This window comes from Lethenteron reissneri, chromosome 12 (assembly GCF_015708825.2).
Source record: "Lethenteron reissneri isolate LAM-NWPU_2019-01 chromosome 12, ASM1570882v1, whole genome shotgun sequence".
Taxonomy (NCBI): Eukaryota; Metazoa; Chordata; class Hyperoartia; order Petromyzontiformes; family Petromyzontidae; genus Lethenteron; species Lethenteron reissneri.
In genome coordinates this window covers 5836898-5861759 of record NC_083790.1, presented here as the reverse complement: position 1 = coordinate 5861759, position 24862 = coordinate 5836898, and the positions used below count along the sequence as shown (strand labels likewise).

The 24862-nt window shown below is 42.9% G+C and overlaps 2 protein-coding genes across 3 annotated transcripts; both read right to left on the bottom strand.

Annotated features, from left to right (window-relative positions):
• Positions 1–274: 274 nt before the first annotated feature.
• Positions 275–10243, bottom strand: BCL10 (BCL10 immune signaling adaptor). 2 transcript variants are annotated; one of them, XM_061550566.1, is made up of 3 exons: positions 9853–10243; positions 3525–3813; positions 275–2494 (listed from the first exon to the last, which is right to left on the bottom strand). In XM_061550566.1, exons 1-3 carry the CDS (start codon positions 9970–9972, stop codon positions 1659–1661), a joined length of 1245 nt encoding a protein of 414 aa, XP_061406550.1. In that variant the 5' UTR covers positions 9973–10243; the 3' UTR covers positions 275–1658. The 2 variants fall into 2 exon arrangements, with proteins under 2 accessions (XP_061406550.1, XP_061406551.1); XM_061550567.1 differs by having other exon boundaries at positions 275–2482.
• Positions 10244–15485: 5242 nt separating this feature from the next.
• On the bottom strand, positions 15486–24186 carry ZMYND19 (zinc finger MYND-type containing 19). The gene is made up of 6 exons (XM_061550565.1): positions 23988–24186; positions 21862–21921; positions 20618–20724; positions 18806–18950; positions 17490–17669; positions 15486–17260 (listed from the first exon to the last, which is right to left on the bottom strand). Exons 1-6 carry the CDS (start codon positions 24036–24038, stop codon positions 17117–17119), a joined length of 687 nt encoding a protein of 228 aa, XP_061406549.1. The 5' UTR covers positions 24039–24186; the 3' UTR covers positions 15486–17116.
• Between the last annotated feature and the right edge of the window lie 676 nt (positions 24187–24862).

The window sequence follows — 24862 nt, the reverse complement described above, 5'->3', positions numbered from 1 at the left end:
CATCTGCATGAAAATCCTGGCATACAGATAATTATCCTCTGCTGCGGAGGCCTGCCACACACCAGTATGAGCTGATGTGATCTCTCCATTACCTGTAGATCGCTACCATTGCAATTGGAGTAAAACGTGCAAGGTCTATCCTCAGGATATTCCAATAGGAAAACTATTCTTGGAACTTTATAATCAAACCTTGTACAGCATTTTCCCTGGACTGTTCAGCAGCATGTATTTCACAGCGGCCCTTTCTACAATGCCACAAAGACAAATAAAAACACACATTTCATAAATCAGTTTATTTAGATATAAAACGTTGAATTCTAGCTAAAAAAAAGTGTGTAAAACTGGCGAACAAAGATAAGGGAAAAACAGTGTTTGTCTAGCAGCATGTCCAAATTATAGATATGCTAACATTCTTTGGTCAAATAAAGACAAAGGTATTTACAGAGAAATATATACAGCGATATACAATGTGCACATATTAGCGATTTGTTTCGGATTACAGTTTTTTGGATTTCAAAGCACAAATTCGAATGTCCTTGGAAACTCAAATCAACTATAGCAGGGGTCCCCAACCCCTGGGCCGTGGACCGGTACCGGTCCGTGGCCTGTTTGGAACCAGGTCGCACAGCAGCAGGTGATAGGTGAGTCCGCACATGGCCCGCCCCCATTGTTTTATTTACCACTTCCGTCCGCACCTTTTTCCCGCACTGCTGCACTTGTCTTAGTCACAGTTTTGGTAAGCCCACAAGCGAACCCGAGCCAAAATGAGTAAAAAACAAACGTCGCTGAAGAGCTTCTTTGAAAAGGGGGAAAGACCCAATGATAAACCGCCCCCCCCCACCCCCGGTCCGTGAAAAAATTGTCTTTCATGAAACCAGTCCCTGCTGCCAAAAAGGTTGGGGACCGCTGAGTTAAAATATGTACCAAATTAATGTCTTTGTCCTATTGATAGTGACATCAATCAATGCCACTTCACATCACCTTTGGTGTGAAAAAAAAATCACAAAAGGCATGTACCCTTGTCAGATCCAAAATTTAGCATCCCGGCTCAATTTTCTGATTTTCAGATTCTGAAAATCAGGAACAAATCACAAGTACTGAATTTTATAATACTTTTTGAATGGGGAATTCGTGATCAAATTAGTTATCAGACAAAATGCTGGTAACAAGTGACAAAGCATGATTTAAAACTCCTGCACGACACCATCGACCAACCCGTTCATTAAATTACTGAGAATGACTGCATTGAACATTTTATTGAATCCTGATATAAATTACTGACACACCTAAATAGATAGGCTTTGTAAGTAATTCCCTTTTTACTCACAGACGTTTTGTTGCAAAAAAAAACAAGCCGTATGCATCCAAATTCCAGTGCCTTATGCTAAAAACTCCATGAGGAAAAGTCAATTTATATAAAAAGTTGCCAATGTGAAGCCAATTAACATTACAAGACCCACACGACAGATTGGCTTTTAGTCAGTAAACTTGACGTCACAATTCTGATAGTCCGGTAAGAAATGGGCATTTCATCAAAAAACGTAAAAGAACCAATAAAGAGACAGCACAATTGTTGCTGCATCTAATAAGACGTCTTCTTTCAGTAGATCCGAGCACAATCTCTGAGCACACGTGGGCTGCCGTTACAATGCATACATTCACACCTCATCACTTTGGTCCTCCTCTGGCAGTGGCGGACCACCCTCTTCACCTGGCCTCGGCAAATGGCCTGGCTCACAACCCCTCGGCCACACCTTAGAAATGCTCATGTAGCTACCAAGGCCTGTCGTGGTACTCGGAGGTGACTTTTTCCCACAGCTATCCGTCGAAGCAGCATTAAGAGCGACATTCTTAGGCTGATAAATCATTCCAAACTCATCAGATTCCACTGGTTTTCTAATTTCAGGAGATGTTCTAAGATTCATTTTTTGAAATTCTCTCAAAGGAACAGATTGACTTGACAAAGATTGAGGCATACAGTCATTGTTGGGGCCAGCAGGATCGATTGATGAGCTGGGAAGTTGTGGAGATTCTGCACCTAGATTGCTTTGTAAACCAGGTTGTATTCTGTGCAGCATATCAGCATTGGGGGATTTTAATGGCTGTACTGAAGCCATCGACTCAGCAGTTGGAGAGCTTCTTCCGTGTGTTGAGGTGGTGTGCATATGTGGGTTGCTGTAGTACGACGGTTGGTCTGACGCACCACCTGGCCTGGAAGTTATATTCGAAATCTGGAACGAAAAGTGTGTGCTATGGGTACAATGTTTGTCACAATCGTGCAAATGCTGCTGCGGAGGACTTTTAACAACGCACTGTGGAGAGTGCCTTAAGGCGTCTGGGGACAACCCAGTCAAGTTGTCCGGAACGCTGAGGCTGTGTTGGTAAGAGCTGCTTCCAGAGCATGATGACCCCAGTGAAGTATCACTTTTCTCACTCTCAGGATGCACTGTTCGGAAACAGCTGGGGCTGCTGAAGGAGCGGTCTAATGCGTTGGCTGTTGAGGATAAAGAACAACCATTGGCACCAGAAAGGAGTCCATTTCCAACGGAGAGCATTGAGAAGCACATGGAAAAGAAAATAGCCAGTATTAGCCATATGCAGAATAACATTTACTGAACACAAATTGTTTCAAGTTCATTTGGTATTGCACAAAAAAATGTTCCTTTCCAAAGAATTTGCATTTATATTATTTTTCTTAAAATAATAATTTAACACACATATGAAAGAGACATGTAAATCTGCACGATATATTTTGGTAACAAATATTTAAATTAAATAATAATTCCTCTTGCAAAATTTATATAAATTCTTAGACGAAACATTTAAACACACTGATGTTGACAAGAGGAATGTGCAATATACCCATGGTGGTTGGCTCTCTGGGACGCAAATTTAAAGTCTCAGACTACAGTAATACACCGGTTCACGTCGGGGATGCGTTCCTGAAAGTTGCGACGACGAATATCGAAACGATGTAAATTACAGCAATTTTCACACGAGCGCTAAACCCAGACAACAGAGGGTACACGGTGATGCGGTGTGTTTATGGGCGCACCTTCATCCCAGACATATCCACAACGTTACATAAAATTACTAAAAATACAGGACTCAACACGAGTGTACAGCGGTTAACTTTGACACAAAAGATACAGTACGGTATAAAAAATCACCAAAATACTTACAGAAATAATATATTGTACGTGACAGTATTGTAACATTTCTTTAGTCGTCCGTGTACACAGTAGGTAGAGGCGAAGATGGAGAGGCGACAAATACGAGAAAGGACGGACGATGCTGTCAGCAACGTACGTGTGAGGTGGAGGCGACACAAAATCAGGCAGTGGTATCAATAAAGCGACGACTAATTTGCCAATCGATGCAACCTTTTAGGGGAGATGTAAATCGGGGCTCTACTGTACTTACACACATGAAAACGTGTAACCCACGTTGTTATTTGGTAACATGAAGCTATAAAGATCTGTCTGGTTCCACATCCAAAGTTAACCACTTCCAACACCACTAACCTGGGTTCTGTGCAGTCCTGGTGAGCCTAAGCCGTTTCCACTCATTGTTCAGCCGGTCCACGATGTGCTTCTGCGTGCCCTCGTGTTGAAGCGAGCTGAGCAGGCCATCCAACCCGAACGGATGCAGCTCTAGGAACTCGATGAGTCGCTCGGCCTGCCGTCGGCGCGTCGACTGGTACGAGATTTCCTCCGTATCGCTGCGGCTCAGCACTTTGCGTGCACGCAGAAAGGCGAAGTGTCTGTCGGCCTGAATCCGCTCGGTCAAGTAATCCAAGAGATTGGTCAACACCTGGAGGCAGAGTTGAAATGAATGTCAGGTGGGTGTAACCTCATGGCAAGTGCAAGGTATAGAGGCGTGGCATATCACAGTTAAATTATTTCAGTCTATTACAGCAATAATGCAAACATCAGAACCACTATAGCAGTCCTATACTGCAATACTAATTATTACAGTACTACAGTTTACTAGAAAAAACATTACTTAATTGTGCACTGCAGAAATTGCTGGAAAGTAGAAGATGTATATACTGTAATGCTTGCCGAGACTACACAAATACAATTATATCATGTGCAGGAGCGATACTGATGATATCACAAGACAAGAGGGATAGTGGACAACCTGAAGCCTTCATCCAACAGTGGACAAATAGGTGCTCATGATAATAAAGGTGGCTTGTGCATCTCGTACATACGTATTATTGCGACCGATGTAAATTGTAATTATGTCTAGAATGTCACACATATTTAAGTTTGTCAGATGTTTATAACTCCAAAAAAAAAAAAGAAAAACGGGCACCAAAACTCAGAGGGCAGACATCGATTGGAATTACTCATAGGGTGGGGTCAGCCTCAAGTTCTACGTTGGGACAAGTCTTGTGCTAAACAGATTATATACCATTTTTTTTTTCTCATGAAGTATACAGGAGCGATCTGCCAATTTTTTGTCGTGGTTTGTTGCCATGTTAATCCAAATCAAACAATTTGCGGGTAATTTTTCAGCATTGGGATGTTTGGTAAGTATCAGTTACAAATTGTTTTTTTTATTAACTTTGGCAGAAAACCGCAGAACCTACAGGAAAGACATGCAGAGCATAGAGAGAAGAAACTCGCACAACAAGCGTTGTTACCCACTGCGCCACCCTGCTCCCCCCATTCAGAAGCAATATTTGTTACATCGTAAACATTATCTGCGAACCAAGTGAATTCACCTGTAGTGGACTATGATGCAATAGCCGAGTGGGCAAAGGCCACCCCACGGACCAGTTACTAATTATTTGACACTCCGATTAAGTAAACTGTGGTTGTGTTTCAGTTGATAATTTTTTTAAGTTCCATTATAGATTACACACAGCAATTAATTATAGAATTCGATGCTGTGTTGGCAGTGGTGTGCAATAAACCAAATAAAAAAGGAATTCGTCAATAACACTGCCTTAAAACATATATATAATACATGATGCTTTGGGCAATAACTCCTCTTCATATCACAGAAAAGGCCAGAGAGATGGATAATAAGGTCAAACAGAGTAGATAAAAGTTGAAGTACAGAATTGTACTTTGCACCAATTACTGTAATAATTGGGTCCAGGAATTCATTGCTTAGTGGATTGTGCCATGTGCTCACAAGAAGACATCTTCCCACAATGCAATATTGCTGCAACTTTTCATACGACTTAGTTTATCGAGTAATACTGCTTCGGCCATTGACACGCGTTTTGGCTGTTACCCAAAAGCTGATAATAGGTAACTATTCAGGATAATTACAAAAAACTAGTCATCAAAACAAAAAATGGTGTAAAGTACAGTCTCCGACTATTATTATCCATACTCTTTGGTTCTTTCGGTAAAGTCACTATCTCTCTGGCCCACGTGTTATTCATTACCCCAAAACGTGCAAAAAAAGTTGTACTGTATTTAAAAGCAGTACCATTATTGCTCATTCCCTCCCCTCGCCCCATACACTTCATCCCGTCACTCCCCCACACTAATCCTTTCGTGACACCTACATGCCCTTTGTTGTCACTCATTCCTAGGTTCTTGCAAATAAAGTCACTCTCTTTTGTCGCCGCTTTGTAAACTATGGACAGCGCCTTGAGCTGAGGAGCTCTATAATTATGAATAAGACACGATGTTGAGCGTTTACAAAAAGTAAATGGCTTTGTATGCCATTCATCTGACCAACTACCTTGCACTCATTTTCAATCAACCCAGCTCAAGGATCATTAATAAGCCTAGAAAGTGTACAGTGTAGGCAAATACCGGCTTGTGACTGCAGAATTAAGAGTTGAAGTACAGTACGTACAGTACGAAAGTTGGTGCGCGAGTTTTTAGTAGTGCGCTTCAATGTCAAAGGTCATGTCTTAAACGTAGTTGACTCGGTAAAGCCTTAACGTAATAAGGTATTACGTATGCATATTGAACTTCCTTCACGCCGTACGCAGCCAAATGTTGCTAACCGGAGGTGAGGAGGAACGATAACAAACTAAACAAAAAGCAGTTCTAAGGTTCGTTTTCAATCGAGGTTCAACATTCGTATGACGATACAGCGGTGGCACACAGCCTGAAATCCAACTCCGTGGAGACAAGAGTTGGTGGTTCACACAAACATCCGAAAATCCCTTCCCGTGGCTCTTGAGATTATCACACCTTAGATTATTATTTTTTTGCCGTAGTAACCAGACCTCCATCGAAAATGAGCATTTATTGCCCAATGGGTTTTACCTGTGCTAAAATAAAGTCTTGCCAGAAGGCACAGTGTAAAACAACACGTTTGGACTAATGTCCAACTCTATCGGATAAGAAAATTTCTCCTTCGCATGCATGGTCGCATTAATTCTAGATTTGAAGCTTTCGTGACTGCAAGGATTCATATTCTTAGGTTTTTTCGGTAAAGTCACGTAGGTAAAACATCGAAATTAATGAAAATAAAAGAAAAAGAAAAATCACGACGTTTCGGAGGCAACACAAGTCTCCGTCATCAGGCGGGACCGTCACAGCCGGATTAGCTGCATCAAGTGAGGCAATGATTCAAGATGTAATCCCTTAAAAGCAAGTTGAGGGGGGAGGAGAGGAGGGGGGGAGCTCATCAGAATGTGGTTTTTTTATTATTTTTATTTTATTTTCATTAATTTTGATGTTTTACCTACGTGACTTTACCGAAAAAACCTAAGAATATGCATGGTCGCATGTTTTCTCCGATTATTTCCGTTTCCTCCGTGACATAACACTAATGAATTGGCCGATCACACCTGAACATACACAAGCGCAAATGTTGATAGTGGGAGGGAAATTGGCTCCAGCTCAACATCTGGCTGCTGCCTTCCAGTTGGGGAGTCGCTCACGTTTACAAGTTTAAAGTATTACACTCCACTATAGTACTGTAACGCAAACTGGGTGAGCCAACAGGAGTAATAATGTACACACATTAAACCCACTTTGCCTACGCTACAGCTCGAGGAATGTGAACATTGTAGGCAGGGCCCCATTCAGATTTTGTAGACCCCTGGGCTACACGTACTGTGAGGGCCCCAGTAATGTTTTCAAAAGGAAAACAAAGTTTAAAAAAATACAATTTACTTTTACAAGGCTAACAACAAATAAAATCCAGCATTCACAAATGAAACAACTTTTCACTTCATCTCTGGTGGCCTCTGGGCTTGCAGTCCCTAAAGCCCATGGACTTAATCCGGCCCTGGCTGTAGGTTAAACCACCTTAGATGAACACCTTAGCACTGTGATGAACACCTTAGAACAGCGGTCGGGAACCTATGGCTCGCGAGCCATATATGGCTCTTCCAGTGACGGCATATGGCTCCCAGACAATTTTTGAGTTGAAAAAAAAAATCAGTTTGGAACTGATTTTAAAATACTTGTGATATTTGCTTAATAATACCGTGTCATTTTAAAGTAAACAGAAATTAGTTTTGAAGATAAATTGCACGGGTCACGCCTGCATGAAGCTCAACCAGACTACAAGGCCATCAGCAACACCATGTAGCACCAGAAGTCGAATTAAAAGCAAGACATATTTAATTTATTATACGTTAAAATACTATATGGCTCTCAATGAAATATATTTAGAAATATTTGGCTTTTATGGCTCTCCCAGTCAAAAAGGTTCCCGACCCCTGCCTTAGAACCATGATGAACACCTGAGAACCGTGATAATATTTGACTATACTTCACCACACGCAGGGTCCGTCAGAGCAGACTTAAGGATGTTTTGCCCCACTGCCATCTGCCCACCACGGAGTGTGGCGATACTACAGTACAACATTATTCTAATTTTCTTGCTGTGGATTTCACACCTGATGATGATTGCTTGTGTTGCAGTCGAAACGTCGTGAGAATTTTTATTTTTTATATTTATATTATTGTATCATTTCCCTTCTACGTGACTTTACCGAAATAACCAAGAATATATATTATTACTGTACTCTATTAAAATTATAAGGTCGCACTCATTACAAAGTGCTTGCCACAAATGAACCACGATACCTTGCTGATCTCGTAAATGAGAGCCACAAGACATCATCATCACGCCAACAGCAACATCGGCAGCAGCGGGCTTCTAAGGCTAATACTCTTAGGTTCTTTCGGTAAAGTCACGTACATAAGAGTATGAATCCTGGCAGTCACGAAAGCTTCAAATCTAGAATTCTCTGGCTAAGCCATCGCACAAAGGCGGTGGTCACCGCAGCAGCAGTAACATCGCTCGCCCTCTCAGATGCGCAGATTCTGCGGTGGCCGTCTGGAACGCTCCTTTACTCCCGACATTAGGAAGACGCTGGTAGCGATGCAACTTTTAAGTCATCTCGATTGAACACTCATTGGCTTTAGAACTGTTTGTGTTGTGTGTGTGTGTTTAGTTTGTTGTCCTTTACAACATCATCTCCGATTAGCGCGGTTGGCTACGTACGGCGCGAAGGAAGTTTAACATGCACACACAGTACGGTAAGAGTTAGAGAGCCTAGTTAGTGACCCCCAACAAGATCAGCACACAAAGTACGGTAAGAGTTAGCGAGCCTAGTTAGTGACCCCCCAACATACACACACAGTACTGTAAGAGTTAGAGAGCCTAGTTAGTGACCCCCCAACATACACAAAGTACGGTAAGAGTTAGTGATGCTAGCTAGTTAGTGACCCCCCAACATGCACAAAGTACGGTAAGAGTTAGTGATGCTAGCTAGTGACCCCAACAAGATTAGCACACAAAGTACGGTAAGAGTTAGTGATGCTAGTGAGTTAGTGACCCCAACAAGATTAGCACACAAAGTACGGTAAAAGTTAGCGATGCTAGTTAGTGACCCCAACAAGATTAGCACACAAAGTACGGTAAGAGTTAGCGAAGCTAGTGAGTTAGTGACCCCAACATGAACACAAAGTACGGTAAGAGTTAGCGAAGCTAGTGAGTTAGTGACCCCAACATACACACACAGTACGGTAAGAGTTAGTGATGCTAGTGAGTTAGTGACCCCTAACATACACACAAAGTACGGTAAGAGTTAGTGATGCTAGTGAGTTAGTGACCCCTAACATACACACAAAGTACGGTAAGAGTTAGTGATGCTAGTGAGTTAGTGACCCCTAACATACACACAAAGTACGGTAAGAGTTAGTGATGCTAGTGAGTTAGTGACCCCTAACATACACACAAAGTACGGTAAGAGTTAGTGATGCTAGCTAGTTAGTGACCCCCCAACATGCACAAAGTACGGTAAGAGTTAGTGATGCTAGTTAGTTAGTGACCCCTAACATACACACAAAGTACGGTAAGAGTTAGCGATGCTAGTGAGTTAGTGACCCCCCAACATGCACACACAGTACGGTAAGAGTTAGTGATGCTAGTTAGTTAGTGACCCCTAACATACACACAAAGTACGGTAAGAGTTAGTGATGCTAGTGAGTTAGTGACCCCCCAACATGCACACACAGTACGGTAAGAGTTAGTGATGCTAGTGAGTTAGTGACCCCCAACATGCACACAAAGTACTGTAAGAGTTAGCGATACTAGCGAGTTAATGACCCCAACATGCACACAAAGTACTGTAAGAGTTAGCGATGCTAGCGAGTTAATGACCCCAACATGCACACAAAGTACTGTAAGAGTTAGCTAAGCTAGCGAGTTAGTGACCCCCAACATGCACACACAGTACGGTAAGAGTTAGAGAGCCTAGTTAGTAACCCCCAACATGCAAAGTACGGTAAGAGTTAGCGATTATAGTGAGTTACACCCCTCCCCCCACAACATGTTCTGCCTGTACCACCATCTCCACCGTAGTGTGTTGACCGACACACACAACACACACAGCTACCGAGTCTGTGTTACCTCTCGTTTAATGTCCTGCTCAACTTCTTCGCCGAGTGGCATGGTCGTCGTCTTGTTGCTGGTGTTGCTGCTGTCGTTGTTGTCACGAGTGGTCATCACCGTCCCCACCAGATCGTCCATACACCACCCCCAGAGAGAGAGAGAGAAAGGCGGCTCCCGTCCAAAAGAAGAGAGAGAAACCCAGGGCTGGGGGCCCCAAGCAAAGACCACCTGCTCCTTCAACTTCGACGATTCGATGCGACTAAGTAATTGTTGTTCGTTGTTTGGTTATTTTTGTTGTGTTTTGTTTTGTAATTCACGAAGAGCGCGAACCACACAAAGTGCTGCCGCCGGCCACCTCCTCGACTCGTGATAAGAAGAAGAAAACCAAAAAGAAACGAGGAAGCTGAACACCCCCATCGGCACCGGAATTATTTATGTTAATCACCGACCAATCAGAGCTCACGCAGGGCGCGTGAGCTAATGAATATTCATGAGCTCACAAATTGAACACGGGAATAAATTATGTTAATCGCCGACCAATCAGATTTCACGCAGGGCGCGTGAGCTCATGAATATTCATGAGCTCACAAATTGAACACGGGAATAAATTATGTTAATCGCCGACCAATCGGATCTCACGCAGGCGCGTGAGCTCATGAATATTCATGAGGTCAGAAATTGAACACGGAAATAAATTATGTTAATCGTCGACCAATCGGATCTCACGCAGGCGCGTGAGCTCATGAATATTCATGAGGTCAGAAATTGAACACGGGAATAAATTATGTTAATCGCCGACCAATCCGATCTCACGCAGGGCGCGGGAGCTCATGAATATTCATGAGCTCACAATTGAACACGGGAATAAATTATGTTAATCGCCGACCAATCGGATCTCGCGCAGGCGCGGGAGCTCATGAATATTCATGAGCTCACAAATTGAACACGGGAATAAATTATGTTAATCGCCGACCAATCAGATCTCACGCAGGCGCGGGAGCTCATGAATATTCATGAGGTCACAAATTGAACACGGGAATAAATTATGTTAAACGACGACCAATCAGATCTCACACAGGCGCGGGAGCTCATTAATATTCATGACCTCACAAATTCAAGACGGGAATAATTTATGCTAATCGTCGACCAATCGGAGGATCTCAAATCCCATTTGCTCCGAGGGGTTCCGATTTCGAAGCGCGCCACCTCATGAATATTAATTAGGCGAGCGAATTGAAAAATTCAAACGCCTTTCGATGACCCCAAATTGCTTATTGTTCACCCGTTAACAATCAAAACAACTACAAAAATCCACATCCTTGTCCAGTTTTTCCCAAAGTCGTAATTGACCGTGTCTTAGTTTGACCTTTGTTTGCTTGTCGGAATAACATCAGCAGCAGCCATGGTCAGTCCACTGCTGGATGCGATGCAAAAAGAACAATAAAAGAGAATACGATGTCATGTACATTCTCATTCTTGGTTGTTTCGGTAAAGTCACGTAGGTAAAAATGAAAAATAATAAAAATAAAATAATAAATAACGACGTTTCTTATTTTATTTCTATTATTATTTCTATTATTTTTATTATATACGTTTAATTATTTACCTACGTGACTTTACCGAAAAAACCTAAGAGTGTGAATCATTGCAGTCACGAGAGCTTCAAATCTAGAAAAAAAACGTGATAATTCTCATTCAGTGAAGGGGAAGTTGCCAACAGGCGCATGGGAAGATTCGTTAATTCTGAAGTCTCGAACAGGGGGGAGGGGGGGGGGGGCTCGCCGTATTTGTGTTTTTTATATCTCAATTCACTTTATTCGCTTCTTAAAATAAAATTTATTCGCTTCTTAAAATCGAATTTATTCGCTTCTTAAAATCATATTTATTCGCTTCTTTAAGCACTTTCAAGTTTTTGCACAGACGCCCCCCCGACCCCCACTTTCATGACGTCACAATGCGTTCCTGGAAACCCCGTCGTAAATAGGACCTTAGTTTTTTCCCCATAGACGCAATGTTGAAACCCCGTCATATGTAGAATCGTCGTAAATAGGACCCGATTTTCACCAAATACGCAATGTTGAAACCCCGTCGTAAATATGATCGTCGTAAATCCGACTTCATTGCCCCACACGCAATTTTGGAAAAACCCCGTCGTAAATCGGACCTTGTCCCATAGTCGCAAAGTTGCCGTTTTGGTGACGACAAAACGTACAAACTGTATTGTTAAATAATAAAGACGAAATTATTATTTTGATTTAAAGCTTTCGTGACTGCAGGGATTCATATTCTTGGTTATTTCGATAAAGTCACGTAGAAGGGAAATAATAAAATAATATGAATATAAAACTATAAAAATTATCACGACGTTTCGACTGCAACACAAGCAATCATCATCAGGTGTGAAATCCACAGCAATAATTATTTTTATTGTTTTATATTTATATTATTTTATTATTTCCCTTCTACGTGACTTTACCGAAAGAACCAAGAATACTAAATTATTCCATAACCTGTTTTGTTTAATTCAGAGTTTGTTTGTCAGCTGCTGTGTACCGAATGTTTGTATACAAGCAGACCCGCATGTGATGAGGCTCTCGAAATAATTTGGTCAAAGACAAAAAAAAGTATCTTCTTCTTGATTTGAAGCTTTCGTGACTGCATGGATCCATACTCTTTGGTTCTTTCGGTAAAGTCACGGAGGTATAAAATAGAATAAAATAAATCACGACGTTGCAGGCACAACACAAGCATGCTTTCCCACCTGATGACGGACGCTTGTGTTGCGCCCGAAACGTCGGATTTAATTTATTCTAATTTATACCTCCGTGGCTTTACCGAAAGAACCAAAGACTATCTCTTCTTCTTTGAAAATGTGCCCTACCTCTGATCGAGACAATGGTGTTGTCGAGAAGTGTATGCACCCCAAAATGATGCTACTACTCCCGCAAGATAATAGTTACCCAGAATATTTACAATCGAATCTTGGGTGGGTGGAGGGGGCAGTGAATTGTTCAGTGCCAATGATTGAATCTCACCGTTACTCGCAGTATCCTCGAAACATGTGGGCAGTGACGTCCGTCCGAGGGAAGTCCCATTTCCTCATCGTTTTGCATACCGGTACCAGTACACTGAATACGAAAATAAAACTACCCCAGCGTCTTGTGTGGGTTATACCACCCGTACAGACGGAATAAACAGGACAAGGTCAGTGACAGTTCAGACTCGCCCTGACCAGCGGTGAAGTTCTGGTCAGAACGAAACCCCATGTTCACACAACTCCAACCTCTTCCAAGTCGTCTGGCCACTGTGGAGGCGAGATTCGAAGCTGTCGTGACTGCAAGGATTCATACTCTTTGGTTTTATCGTGACTTTAACGAAAAAACCAGAGTACAGTGTGGAGGGGTAGGCCAAATGCTCTTCAACAGAATAATACAGATGTCTTGGGAACCCCATTTCTGTAAAACGTAATGTTTTTTTTGGTATACCACCGATTGTGAAAACAGAAACGAATAAGCAAAGGGAACAATTTTTAGGGTAAAATTCACGTAGGTAAAAAATTAAATTAAATCACGTTTCGGAAGCTTGTTTCCTCCCAAACGTCGTGATTTAATTCATTTGAATTTTTTAACTACGTGACTTACCGAAAAAAACAGAGTATGAATCCTTGCAGTCACGAAAACTTCAAATCTAGATTTTTTTTAGGGGTCATTCAATTGGAGGTCACAAGACATCTGGACCATCCTGTAGATTGGCTCTTCAGAGCTCGCTCTAGTGGAGGCTCCTTCCGCCAGCAGTGGCGTTAGAAAGCAATTGTAGGGCTGCACCTTTACCCTACAGAGTACGAGACACAACAGCCTATCCATTTACTGTTGCACTCACGAATGTAATCTCACAGGCTGCTGCCAGCTACATATTGAAAGGGTATGCATGTTGACCGACATGCGCAAGCAAGTTATATTTCTCGTTGGTTGCGAATAGTTATACATTATTCTACATACGAAATGTTCAATGACGAGATAAATAACTGACATTGATTCCGCAGTTTTGCATTCCACTTGATCCTCAGAGCACAAACATAAACTACGTCCTTGTGTTGCATAATTGGAGTAATTAACCCAGAAGCGGTGATTTCGGTATAGGCGGCTAGGATTCTTGTTTAAGTTTTACTCAGACTTGGCACGGATCCCAATCCAATTCCCATTTAAAAGTGGTGACGTGTGCAATGGACTTTACAAAGCCAATTATTGGGATACAATCGTATTGTTTTCAAATGTAACTAAAGTGATTTTCCATCAGGTCAATAGATTCGCAATCCAAGTGTATACAGTACAGCATAGGCATTAGGCAGGTCTGCATATCCGTGCAGAACGGAAGATTACTCGAATTGAACAACGCCCATTTGTGGTTAGAAGCATGGCTACATAAATTCACAAGGCGTGGCTCGTGACTGGATAAACCCACAATGTGTATCCCACATGCGCAACTGACCAAACGAGATTTTTAATCGTTGCATTCAATTATCAGTCACAGGTATTAACAGTTAATTCTAAATCCATTATCCAATCGGTCACACAAATACGCGCAATGTTTTTAAATCCATTATATTACGTTCGCTTGCTTGCTTGCGTGTTTGCTTGCTTGCTTACGACCGTGCAAATCTTTCGGTCGTTTTTTAACCCACTTCCCGTGATCCAATCGAGCTGACATTTTCTACAGACTCGTTGTGCGTGACAATTAATTTTCGTGAAAAAAAAATCCTAAATTTTACACTGTTTAGGGAAAAAATTTAAATATTTAATTACCAATTGCTTAATGCTGGCAGACAATCATCTGACCCATAGGTGGCAGCCATCTCAAGCCAGAGGACGAGAGGCCTCTAGCCGCCACGCATATAAAGGATTTATGGTGAAAAACTTTTGTTTTTACGGGTAAAATTTTTTCTTATTCTGTAAAGTACTCTGCAGGAGGGATATCCAAGCCATTAACTGTTATCAAGACGTGCGAGATATTCCCAGTTGGGACGCTTTGGTTCAATGCACAAGTGAAACGTCAAATTGAAGCGCTCGTGTTGCGGAGTAAACGAGCATCGAACGCGTAACCTATTTCAGTGGAAGCCAACACCTAAACGTAGCCGAAGACCCACCCTTCAAATCAAACAATCAATTTCCCTGAAGGACATGAAACTGAAGTCGGTTTTAGCAGTTGCGGAATGCATTCCAGGTTTTACGCCATGCTGTTCGGCACGATGTCCGACATCGTCACTGCCTGCAAAGAGCTTCTTAAGGAACTGAACATGTCAAACAGTGTCAACACGATGGCATTAACTTTACGTTTGCTCCAAAACGTTGCAATTAATGCTTCTCACGAATATTAATGCACAAAAAGGAAAAAACTTCACAGAAAACATTCCAAATATGTATTACCCTCACGTAAAGGTGTCTCGTCACATAGAAATGATAAACGCTAGACTGCTTTCAAAAAAGTATTGTTGGGTTTACCACAACCTATTAGGTTTCCTATTTTCAGAACATTGCTAATCCCTCATGCCAAGTCACCAGAAGACCATGCAGTAATATCCGTCAACTTTTAATCACAAGAGCAAACCTCATATGCACTCGATTGAAATTTCCACTTTTTAAAGAGTCAAAACAGATATTTTACCTTCTTTATTTTACCGACATTTTAATAAAATCACAGCAGTGAATGTGTTTCAACGGGTCAATGAGCCAACATCCAATACGCACAAAGAAACCACTATGCAAAGCAGGCACCCTTGTTTAAAAACGGCAAGAAACGTTTTACTTACTTTCCCGTTCAATACAAGCACCAGCATTTTGCAAATCACAGGTCATTTATTTACCTCCGTGCAGGCAAAATAAATGCCCAACAGATGCGTTTACGAGCCTTTCAAGTGGCCAGCAGAGGTGCAGATTTCTGCTCAAAAAGTGACACGTGTCAACAAGACATACTTGTTAATTCCCTGACAGTCAAATTCCAGCCAACCAGGCAATGCTTCGATTTAAAGCTTTCGTGACTGCAGGGATTCATCTTCTGAGTTCTTTCGGTAAAGTCATGTAGAAGGGAAGTAATAAAATAATAAAACATAATAAAATCAAATAATTCTCCTTCACCTGAAGACGGCTGCTTGCGTTGTAGCCGAAACGTCGTGAAAATTATTTGATTTTATTGTTTTATTTCTATTATTTTATTACTTCCCTTCTACGTGACTTTACCGAAAGAACCAAGAAGATGAACCAGGCAATGCGTTATGCATGTCCAACTTTCCCTTTTGCCCTTACGCAGCCATCATACCTTACCGATTATGTTTTTACGTCATAATTTTACCCAGAGAAAGTATGCACTGTTTAATGATGGTACACGTATGAAATATCAAACTGCTCAAATCCAGCGATCGATTCTTAAAACTGTTGCTTCTTGCTTCCAGTGGAAATTGTTAACAGATCTGCAAAAGTACCCACGTTTGATGCCATATGCAACATTGTCAATGGCTGCAAATAACAATCAACAACCCAACACCACATACTTTGGCAAACGGTAACGCTGTGAACTTTTAAGTACATTTGCTTAGTGTCAAAAGCCACAATTTGTGTAGCACGAGTGAACCATAATCAGTTTCACTTGGTCACATCTTAATCCAAGTAGGGAATATAAGCCGACTGAAACACTTTCGTCAACTGCACCATTTGTAAATGACGATCCGATTTGACAATAATCAACACTGCAGTAAAAAACCATTACTGCCAAGAAAACCACAACTAGCTTACAACATTCAAAACTGCTCCCAAGTTAAAATAATAAAAAAGGAAGTTGGATGTTCTATCCGCAAGTTACAAATAATTTAAGTGATTTATTCCATTTGAAAATATCAGAATGCAAATTGAAACTTATAAATAACATTTCCCAATAACGCGTATGAAAAAACTGTACTTATTATTTCGGCTTAAAAACCATTGCTTGTTATGTACAATGAAGGTAGCAGTTGTGAAATTGAGGGAATTGCGAATAGTTCAAAACTTTCGCAGTATGGCTGCTGAACAATTCTTAAAATCCTTCATCCAACAGCGCACATTGTGTAGAGGCCACCCAGACGCGCGAACATAAGTAGTGCAGCATTTGTAAATCCAGCGAAAACCTCTTCTCATTAAAAGTAACAGAGTCCAGGAAGGGTGAAGTGGCACGGTGGGCGGGCACCGCTGCCGCCTCCCATCACTCTCCGCAGGCCTTGCTCAACGACGCAAGGAGAAATACGCAGCAGGGGAAGTCACCGCTCGGGCTCCAGCGCCGGGTGACTCGAACGCTTCCGCTCTCGGCATCGCTTCTTGTGCGCCGGCCAGTCGCGCTGCTGGCACTGCGAGCCACAGTAGCGCACGGCTTTGCAGCGCCCGCAGATGTGAAATTCTCGCAGCTACACAGATTACGGAGAAAAGAGCGAGAAGGATACAAATATTTTAGTCGTTTACCTGTTCACAAGCAGAAAGGCATGCACTTTGGAAAACCAGTTTTTAGACAAGGAGAGGCAATAAATACACAAAATTAACTCAAGGGTCCAGGAGGGCAGCAAAATAATAAAATAAATTACACGACTATCTCCAACATCAAGCTATTTCCCTGCCCGAAAACAGCTTAGAACTCACCTGTCTCTCGATTGCAGTACAAGGGGGGTAGTGACACTCGTAGTAGGCCCCACTCTCCTCCTCTCCCTCCGTTACTGCCTCTCCATTGGCGTTGTAGTACCGCAGGACTCCCAGCTCGGGGAAATGCTCCTCAATCGGGTCACTCGGTAGCTGCTGGATGGCCAGCCAATACAAACTCTGCTCCCTGCAGCCCAACAGCAGCACCACACAAGGACATTAACCAATTCAGTGATGAAATTGTTATACATGTTTTCATCAGTTGCTGAGATAAGATAGCAATTTATAGTCTGCGAAAAACATGTTAATTGCAGCTGAAAATCCCAGTCTGCTTAATGTGACTTAAAGAGCAGTGTATAACTACAGATTAGACGGCCTCGATGGAAGGAAGTGGTGGAAGAAGATGAGTACACTGGATGGCAACAGGAGCGGAACAGAATAGAAACAGGAAGAATAAAAATGCAAGCAGCTGACCTACCCCATGCAATAACGAGACTTCTGGTTTAGTAGTAGTGTCGTGGATTCAACCGAGTCACAGATGTACTTCTTAGAAGCAACACATTTATTAACACCAACACATTAACACAAAGGGGTTACTACTGCCCCTTTACCAGATAACCTATGGTGGTGGATCACCAGACTAACTATGCCAGTTACTGGGAGTAGCTACAACCAACAGGACCCTGGCTTGGGTCCTCATCCATGTTGGAGACTTCTTCTTGGATGTTGTACGTAGATCGTACATCTTCAGATGACAACAGCAAAGCTAAGCCCCGATCCCTGTGGGGACCCGGTTTATATGCTCCCGGGTCGTGGCTGGCACCGCCCTTGGCCACGACCACCTTCGAGAAACATCTCGTCGTTTCTCGACCCTTACCGTAGGATCTCACCCTGACACGTGACCACCCCCTAGCCCCCACCTGGGGCCCTTGTGTAGATCTTACTAGTCACGTGCCTTCCAGGGTCAACCAGAGTGCCATAGCCTAGGGTAACCTCATCCCATGGCTGACACTCTCACACTCCCTCCTATAGGAGTCAACACTGCACGCCATTTGTGGTGCCAATGAGCGCTATCCCAGCGCTCACAGAGCCCCCTCTAGGGCTGGTACTACACCCACCTATGGGGTGTCCACGATGACGATGCATCGTACACCGTGTCTCGCTAGAGCTGGCATTGCTCGGTGACATTCACGATGTCGCTACATACGTGATGTCCGCTATGCGAGTACATCGCACGCCGTGCCCCTCTCGGGCCGGCACCACACAGTGACATCCGCAATGTCACTACAGTAGTAATACTATGGACGAACACGAGGTACTTGCCTCTGCTTCCTAGGGATCTCTTCCACGACCGGCTTCATGTTGGTGTGCACCAGCTCCAAGTTGTCCAATCGGTTGTCCACAGTCACTCCATTCTTGTGCACCACCGTGAACCCCGTGGCAATCCCTCCTTGGTGCCGCTCCCTATTGCACACAAGCGCGTCAGTTTCAGCCCGTCGTTCGTTTACGCACTCCACACACATTTGTCATAGCATCTTTCACTTTAAGGTTATAATCTACATGGACACCGCAATGTACTGTAGCAAATGTAGTTGCACTATTTGAATATTTTATCATTTATATTTACGACTATTTCAAAGCTGACATTGTTTCAAATATAAATGGTTTTCATTTTATTACATTTATAGCTATTTATAGGACATTGTGTTATTTTCTGAGATACTAGATTTTCTTTAACTGTACTGTATAAATCTTGACTTAAAGCTTTCGTGACTGCAGGAATTCACACTCTTTAGGTCTTTCGGTAAAGTCATGTAGATAGGAAAAATAATACAAAATCATGATGTTTCAATCGCAACATAAGCTATCGTCTTTAGGTGAAAAAATACAGCAGGTGGACTGCTGAGGCAGGAAGAAATATAGTTCAAATAACATATTGGGAATTACATGTCCAAGTAATAACACTTCTTTGTTAACCAGTGCGTACACCATTAACGTCCTCACCACTGCGAAATATTGACCCTTTAATGTAACCAGTGCATGATTAGTCATTGACAAATCTTACTGTTTCCCACTACTCTTCTCCAAAGGAGGGAAATACAAGCCAAATCATGCACCTGTAAAAAAGGCTAAAGCATAATGCCAGATTACTAATGGTTGCTCAATTTTTTAAGTTGCCAAAATAGCAGAAATAAAATTCAAAACATTCCCGACCACACATTGCAAATCACTAAACTATTTCTCACTCCAAGCATGCACCACCATTTCATTGTTTTCTTTGGTCAATAGGGATTAGTTGGCCCTGGCAATGATCCATGTGGCCCTGTAAAAGTTTACACAAACAGCCTTTAAACAGCCCATGCCACCCACCATCTGCCACTCTGACAAAAGCACAAAGAGCTCGATCTCATTTGTTTAAGCCCGTGCTTTTTGGATATGGGTGTGTGTGTGTGCCAAATGCAAGACTGCAGCTGCGCACATTCCATCTAAAGACTACGTGAGACGGTAAGTTGCAAAAAGGTTATGGCTAAGTTCTCTGTTGTAGTGAACACAGTACCGAATGTAAAACACCACATTACCTACATGATAATGGCATACACATTGTGTACTTTTAATTATACCTTAACGACTGCTGCACAAAGCAGTCTGCTCACACAATAACACGCCAGAGCATTAAAAAAACATCACAATTATGCCTCTTAGCTCTCCTAAGTGTTTTTGCGTTGAACCGACTGTTGTTCAGCATGACGTCCAAAGTTTTATTCCACGTGCTGGGAGCTTCTCTCCAAGCCTGTACTGCTGTCTAGGTTTTCTTTTTAAGAAGGGGCTCCAGGAATGTGCAGCAAAACGTCTGACATCGTGCCGAACACATGGACCAAACCCAAAAACACTTCAGACAGCACAATCCAGTAAAACCTACCGCAGCAGTGTTTTTTAGTATAAAATTCTCATGGGATTTCGCCAAGGTTGCTACATGCCTCGACTCTCATCCCACGGTGATAAGTGATCCTGTGAAAGTGCATTATTGTGAAAGTGAGCTGTAATGTCAGTGGTATAGCACCGTGCTTCGATGACACTCTCAGCTGCTTTAGCCCCAAGCCACAGTAACAGCGACACCCAGTGCTACTCACCACAGCATCTCGTGTAGCCAGCAGCCCGAACTACGACCCTTGTTCAAGTCAAAGACAAAAGCGAAGATTCGTGCCCCGTTCCCATCTGCATCTATCTCCATCTTTGCCTACAGAATACGAACATGAGGTTTGATCAAATAAAATTAATTTACATACTGACAAATACGCACATGCATCGCAAAGAGCGAATTCTGTCATTACAGCAATCAACATCAACACACCATCAACAACATTAATGACGTTTTCTATTAATAGCCATTGACATATTCCACATCTACTACAGCAGGCAACTTAAAATTAGGAACTGTAACCAAGTAATCACTTTTTTTAAATGTGCAATTAATACGTGCAAAAAATTGCAAGCAATATTAATAGCCATTGACATATTCCACATCTACTACAGCAGGCAACTTAAAATTAGGAACTGTAACCAAGTAATTACTTTTTTTAAATGTGCAATTAATACGTGCAAAAAATTGCAAGCAATAATGTACAGCAATAAGATACATATACACAGTATATCCACATGCATTAACCAGAAACTGAAATTTTTGATATTATAACATATATATATAACCCATAATTTACAGGAAAGCCTCACAATTTTAAGACCTTATAGGTTTCCCATATTCGGGAAGATCATCCAATTTCCCTTTTAAATTATGTTTTGCACATTGGAGGAAACCAGGGTAACTGGCGAAACCTGTAATTGGTTCTAACATTCAAATACTGCACAGCTTGGCTCGTGAACCCACTTGCTGTACTAACATTTCGTGATCAATTCAAAGCCCAGCAGGTTTAGGAGATTCACGAATCTGTGCGCTACCAATCCGCAGCCCAAAATGTCCTGGATAACTGGCGCAGGCTGCCAAAGCAGGCTTTGCGTTGATATTAAACATGCACAAATAAAGCAATTGTGTCAATCCACTGTTAGGCGAGGGCCTCTCTACAAGTTCCGTGGAGGATAATTTGACAATTCTTCACTGCGCTGGCCAGTTCAAGTTGGTGAAGTGGGGGGCGATATGTGGGCACATAATGCAGGAAACAATGGATTTCGCTGCCTTGGCGTCTTGCTGCCCACAACTTGGCCTGTGGCAGCCAAAAACAATCTTGATGTTTTCTGGTTGGTCATCTGTCCCAAGTCATATTCAGGCTCATAGTCCAACCTGCTTAGCTCCCAAGAATTGACAGCATCGCGAGCGCTGCTAGTCATGGGTTCAACATTGTGATGTTCCAAAGCTCACCTCAAAAGCGTAGCTCTCGACCAGCGGGATGTCCCTCTCGTCGATGAGAGTGTACTTGGTCTGCGAAGACAAGGGACAACGTGAACACGGCATCGTGTCGCCAACTGTTGCCATCTTTAAAAGGCAACATTCAAAACAATTCGTTCACGTGATTTCATCGATAACAAGTAAACCCGTAAAAACAAAGTTTTTCACTATAAATCATTTATATGCGTGGCATCGGGGCGGCTAGAGTCCTCTCGTCCTCTGGCTTGACATGGCTGCCACCTATGGGTCAGATGATTGTCTGGCAGCATTAAACAATTGGTAATTAAATATTTATTTATTTTTTCCTAAACAGTGTAAAATTTTGGAAAAAAATTTCACAAAAATTAATTGTCACGCACAACGAGTCTGTGTGCAAAATGTCAGCTCGATTGGATTACGGGAAGTGGGTTAGAAGACGACCGAAAGATTTGCACGGTCCTAAGCAAGCAAGCAAGTGAACTTAATATAAAGGATTTAAAAAAGCGGTAACGTTTGACGCACGTTTTGGTGAATGGCCCTCCCCTCCCATGCTGTCATTGGCAAGTCATGCGTCCACGTGTCTGCTCACAAGCTACAAGACCCCTCAATGCTTAACCAGCATTGTAGCAATTCCCCGTCCAGCCAAAGGCTTTTGTCTTCCTCCTCTCTTGCCGTGTCTCTATGTAACGTCTTGATTTACAGATATACTGTATAGTTTGTAATACCTCCTATAAAGCACTGTCGGCTACGTACGGCGCGAAAGAAGTTCAGGCATACGTCTGCATTTCCTCTCCACCCTATGTCACAATACTACTCACCCTCCTGACCACACGAGGGGCTTAATTAATTATACGGCAATGACAATATTGTGATACTCCGGTGACAGTGATGCACAACGCAAATAAAAAGACTGCCCTCAAAGAAAAAATTGCCCAACACATCCAATCAGCAGGGTTGGTGGCTACGTACGGTGCGAAAAAAGCGTAACATATAATTTTATATAGAGTCATTCATGTAATTGCATCCCACAACGCTGCAATATCAATTAGCCAATTCCTTACACAGATCATACAAATACATACAAGTGACGTTTTAGGGAAATGGACCTTGTCATAGCAGAGGACACACGAGGCCAGGAGGAATCTGCATCTCAATTCTCGTACATAATTCTAATTTATTACACCACCGAGAAGATCGTGTGTCGCAATTTAATTTTGCTCGTCCATGTTCTCGAATAAAAAAACCAATACACTACAATCCATGTAAAACCATCACATTCATGATAACATCCCACTCAAGCCCGGTACAATTAATTTAGCTATGTATCTAAACACACGCACGCGACTCAAAATGCGGATACGCAACTTATTATGTCTATCCACCTACATTTAAAATGCGGCCGAGTAACATCCGATCGTGGCGAGACTCATCGGCCTTCTACTAATTAAAGGAGTCTACTCGGAAAGTGACACACCAAGCGCGTGGTACACGTGGTGCACGTGTACGAGTTGCACACGTAAACTTTAAATTCCACCAACTTTCACTTTGCCTCCCGTTAAAACATTGGCGATGCACCGAGCGTTAAGCTATGTTAAGCAACAGACTGCTGCCGAACTGACAGATTTAGACAAGAACAGCACGAAATATAGCGAGTCACACATCGGGTCTCGTATGTACAGCCCCATGCCGACGGCCTAGCTTAGGCTTCCCGGCAAGAGAACCAGGCGAGGCCGGCGTCACTCGCTTCGGGTAAAACACCGGCTCGCAACATCCGCTTTGTTTCTCACATGTGGGCGAGAAGTCCCTACACCCCTTCAAAATTACACGCCCATAGCACGCCTCAACACAAGTGTATAGGGACTTCCCGTCCACCTTGCACATGGCCGACTACACGTGGCCAACGCTTTCGTTTATTTTAAAACGCCTAAACCTGTAGTCACCTCACTAACACATTAACGTACGGGCGTAAGCAACGCAACGTCGCGCCGCGTAATGACAACAACCACGGGCACTCGTTAAAACAACCGCAGAGAATGTGCGAGAATATCAACGCCGGCTTGCATGGGGCCTACACGTGAAGGCTGCACCGCGTGGCGTAACGAAGGAGACGCGCCTCGTACCTTGCCGGCCACTCGTCCCAGCCTCACGATGCCCAGCTTGAAGTCGGACATCGCCGCCGCGGAATGAATATGGAAGAAGAAAAAAAGAACTACGCGTAAAGTTACAACGGCAACCCAAAAACAAATAGCCACACGCGCAAAAAAATAAAGCGAGAGGAGGGGAGGGGCTGCGATCAGGCGGCGTGCGTGACCCCCCGAGCCCGGGCGAAACCATATGGCGATGACGTAGGTCGAGTTCGCGTGACGTCATTTACGCGGGAAAACGCCGGGATGGCGGGAAAGTGCAGCCACGTGGGTGGGGGAGCACGTGGGCGGATTGGGATCGGGGTGGGTGTTGGGGTGCACAGCATAACCAGAGGCGTACGCTTTGGTTATTTCGGTAAAGTCACGTAGCAATAAAATAAAACAAATCACGACGTTTCGATCGCAACACAAGCGGTCGAAACGTCGTGATTGAATTGAATTATTTTAATTTATTATTATTTTATTTTATTATAATTACTTTTTTATCTACATGACTTTACCGAAAAAACCTAAGAGTATGAATCCTTGCAGTCACGAAAGCTTCAAATTCGGGCTGCTATTGTTGCTCACGTTCAGCCGTGGCAGGGAGACGCGGCGTCTGGGTCCTCTTTGCTCACAGGAGGCTGACAATGAAGGGACTGCTGGCTGAGTGTTTCCTGCTCGGGACGTCGCTATGGAATCTTAACAGCCACCCTCCTAAATAAAGCACGTAGCACACTCGTGAATAACGCCGCACTAAAGAAAACGTGAGACAGGAGGCAACGGCTCGGCCCTTCGTTGTGTAAAGTAGGCCTTCATTGGCCCAATTATCATTTATAGGCCTTTACAGTCCTGAATAGTTGACTCAAGGT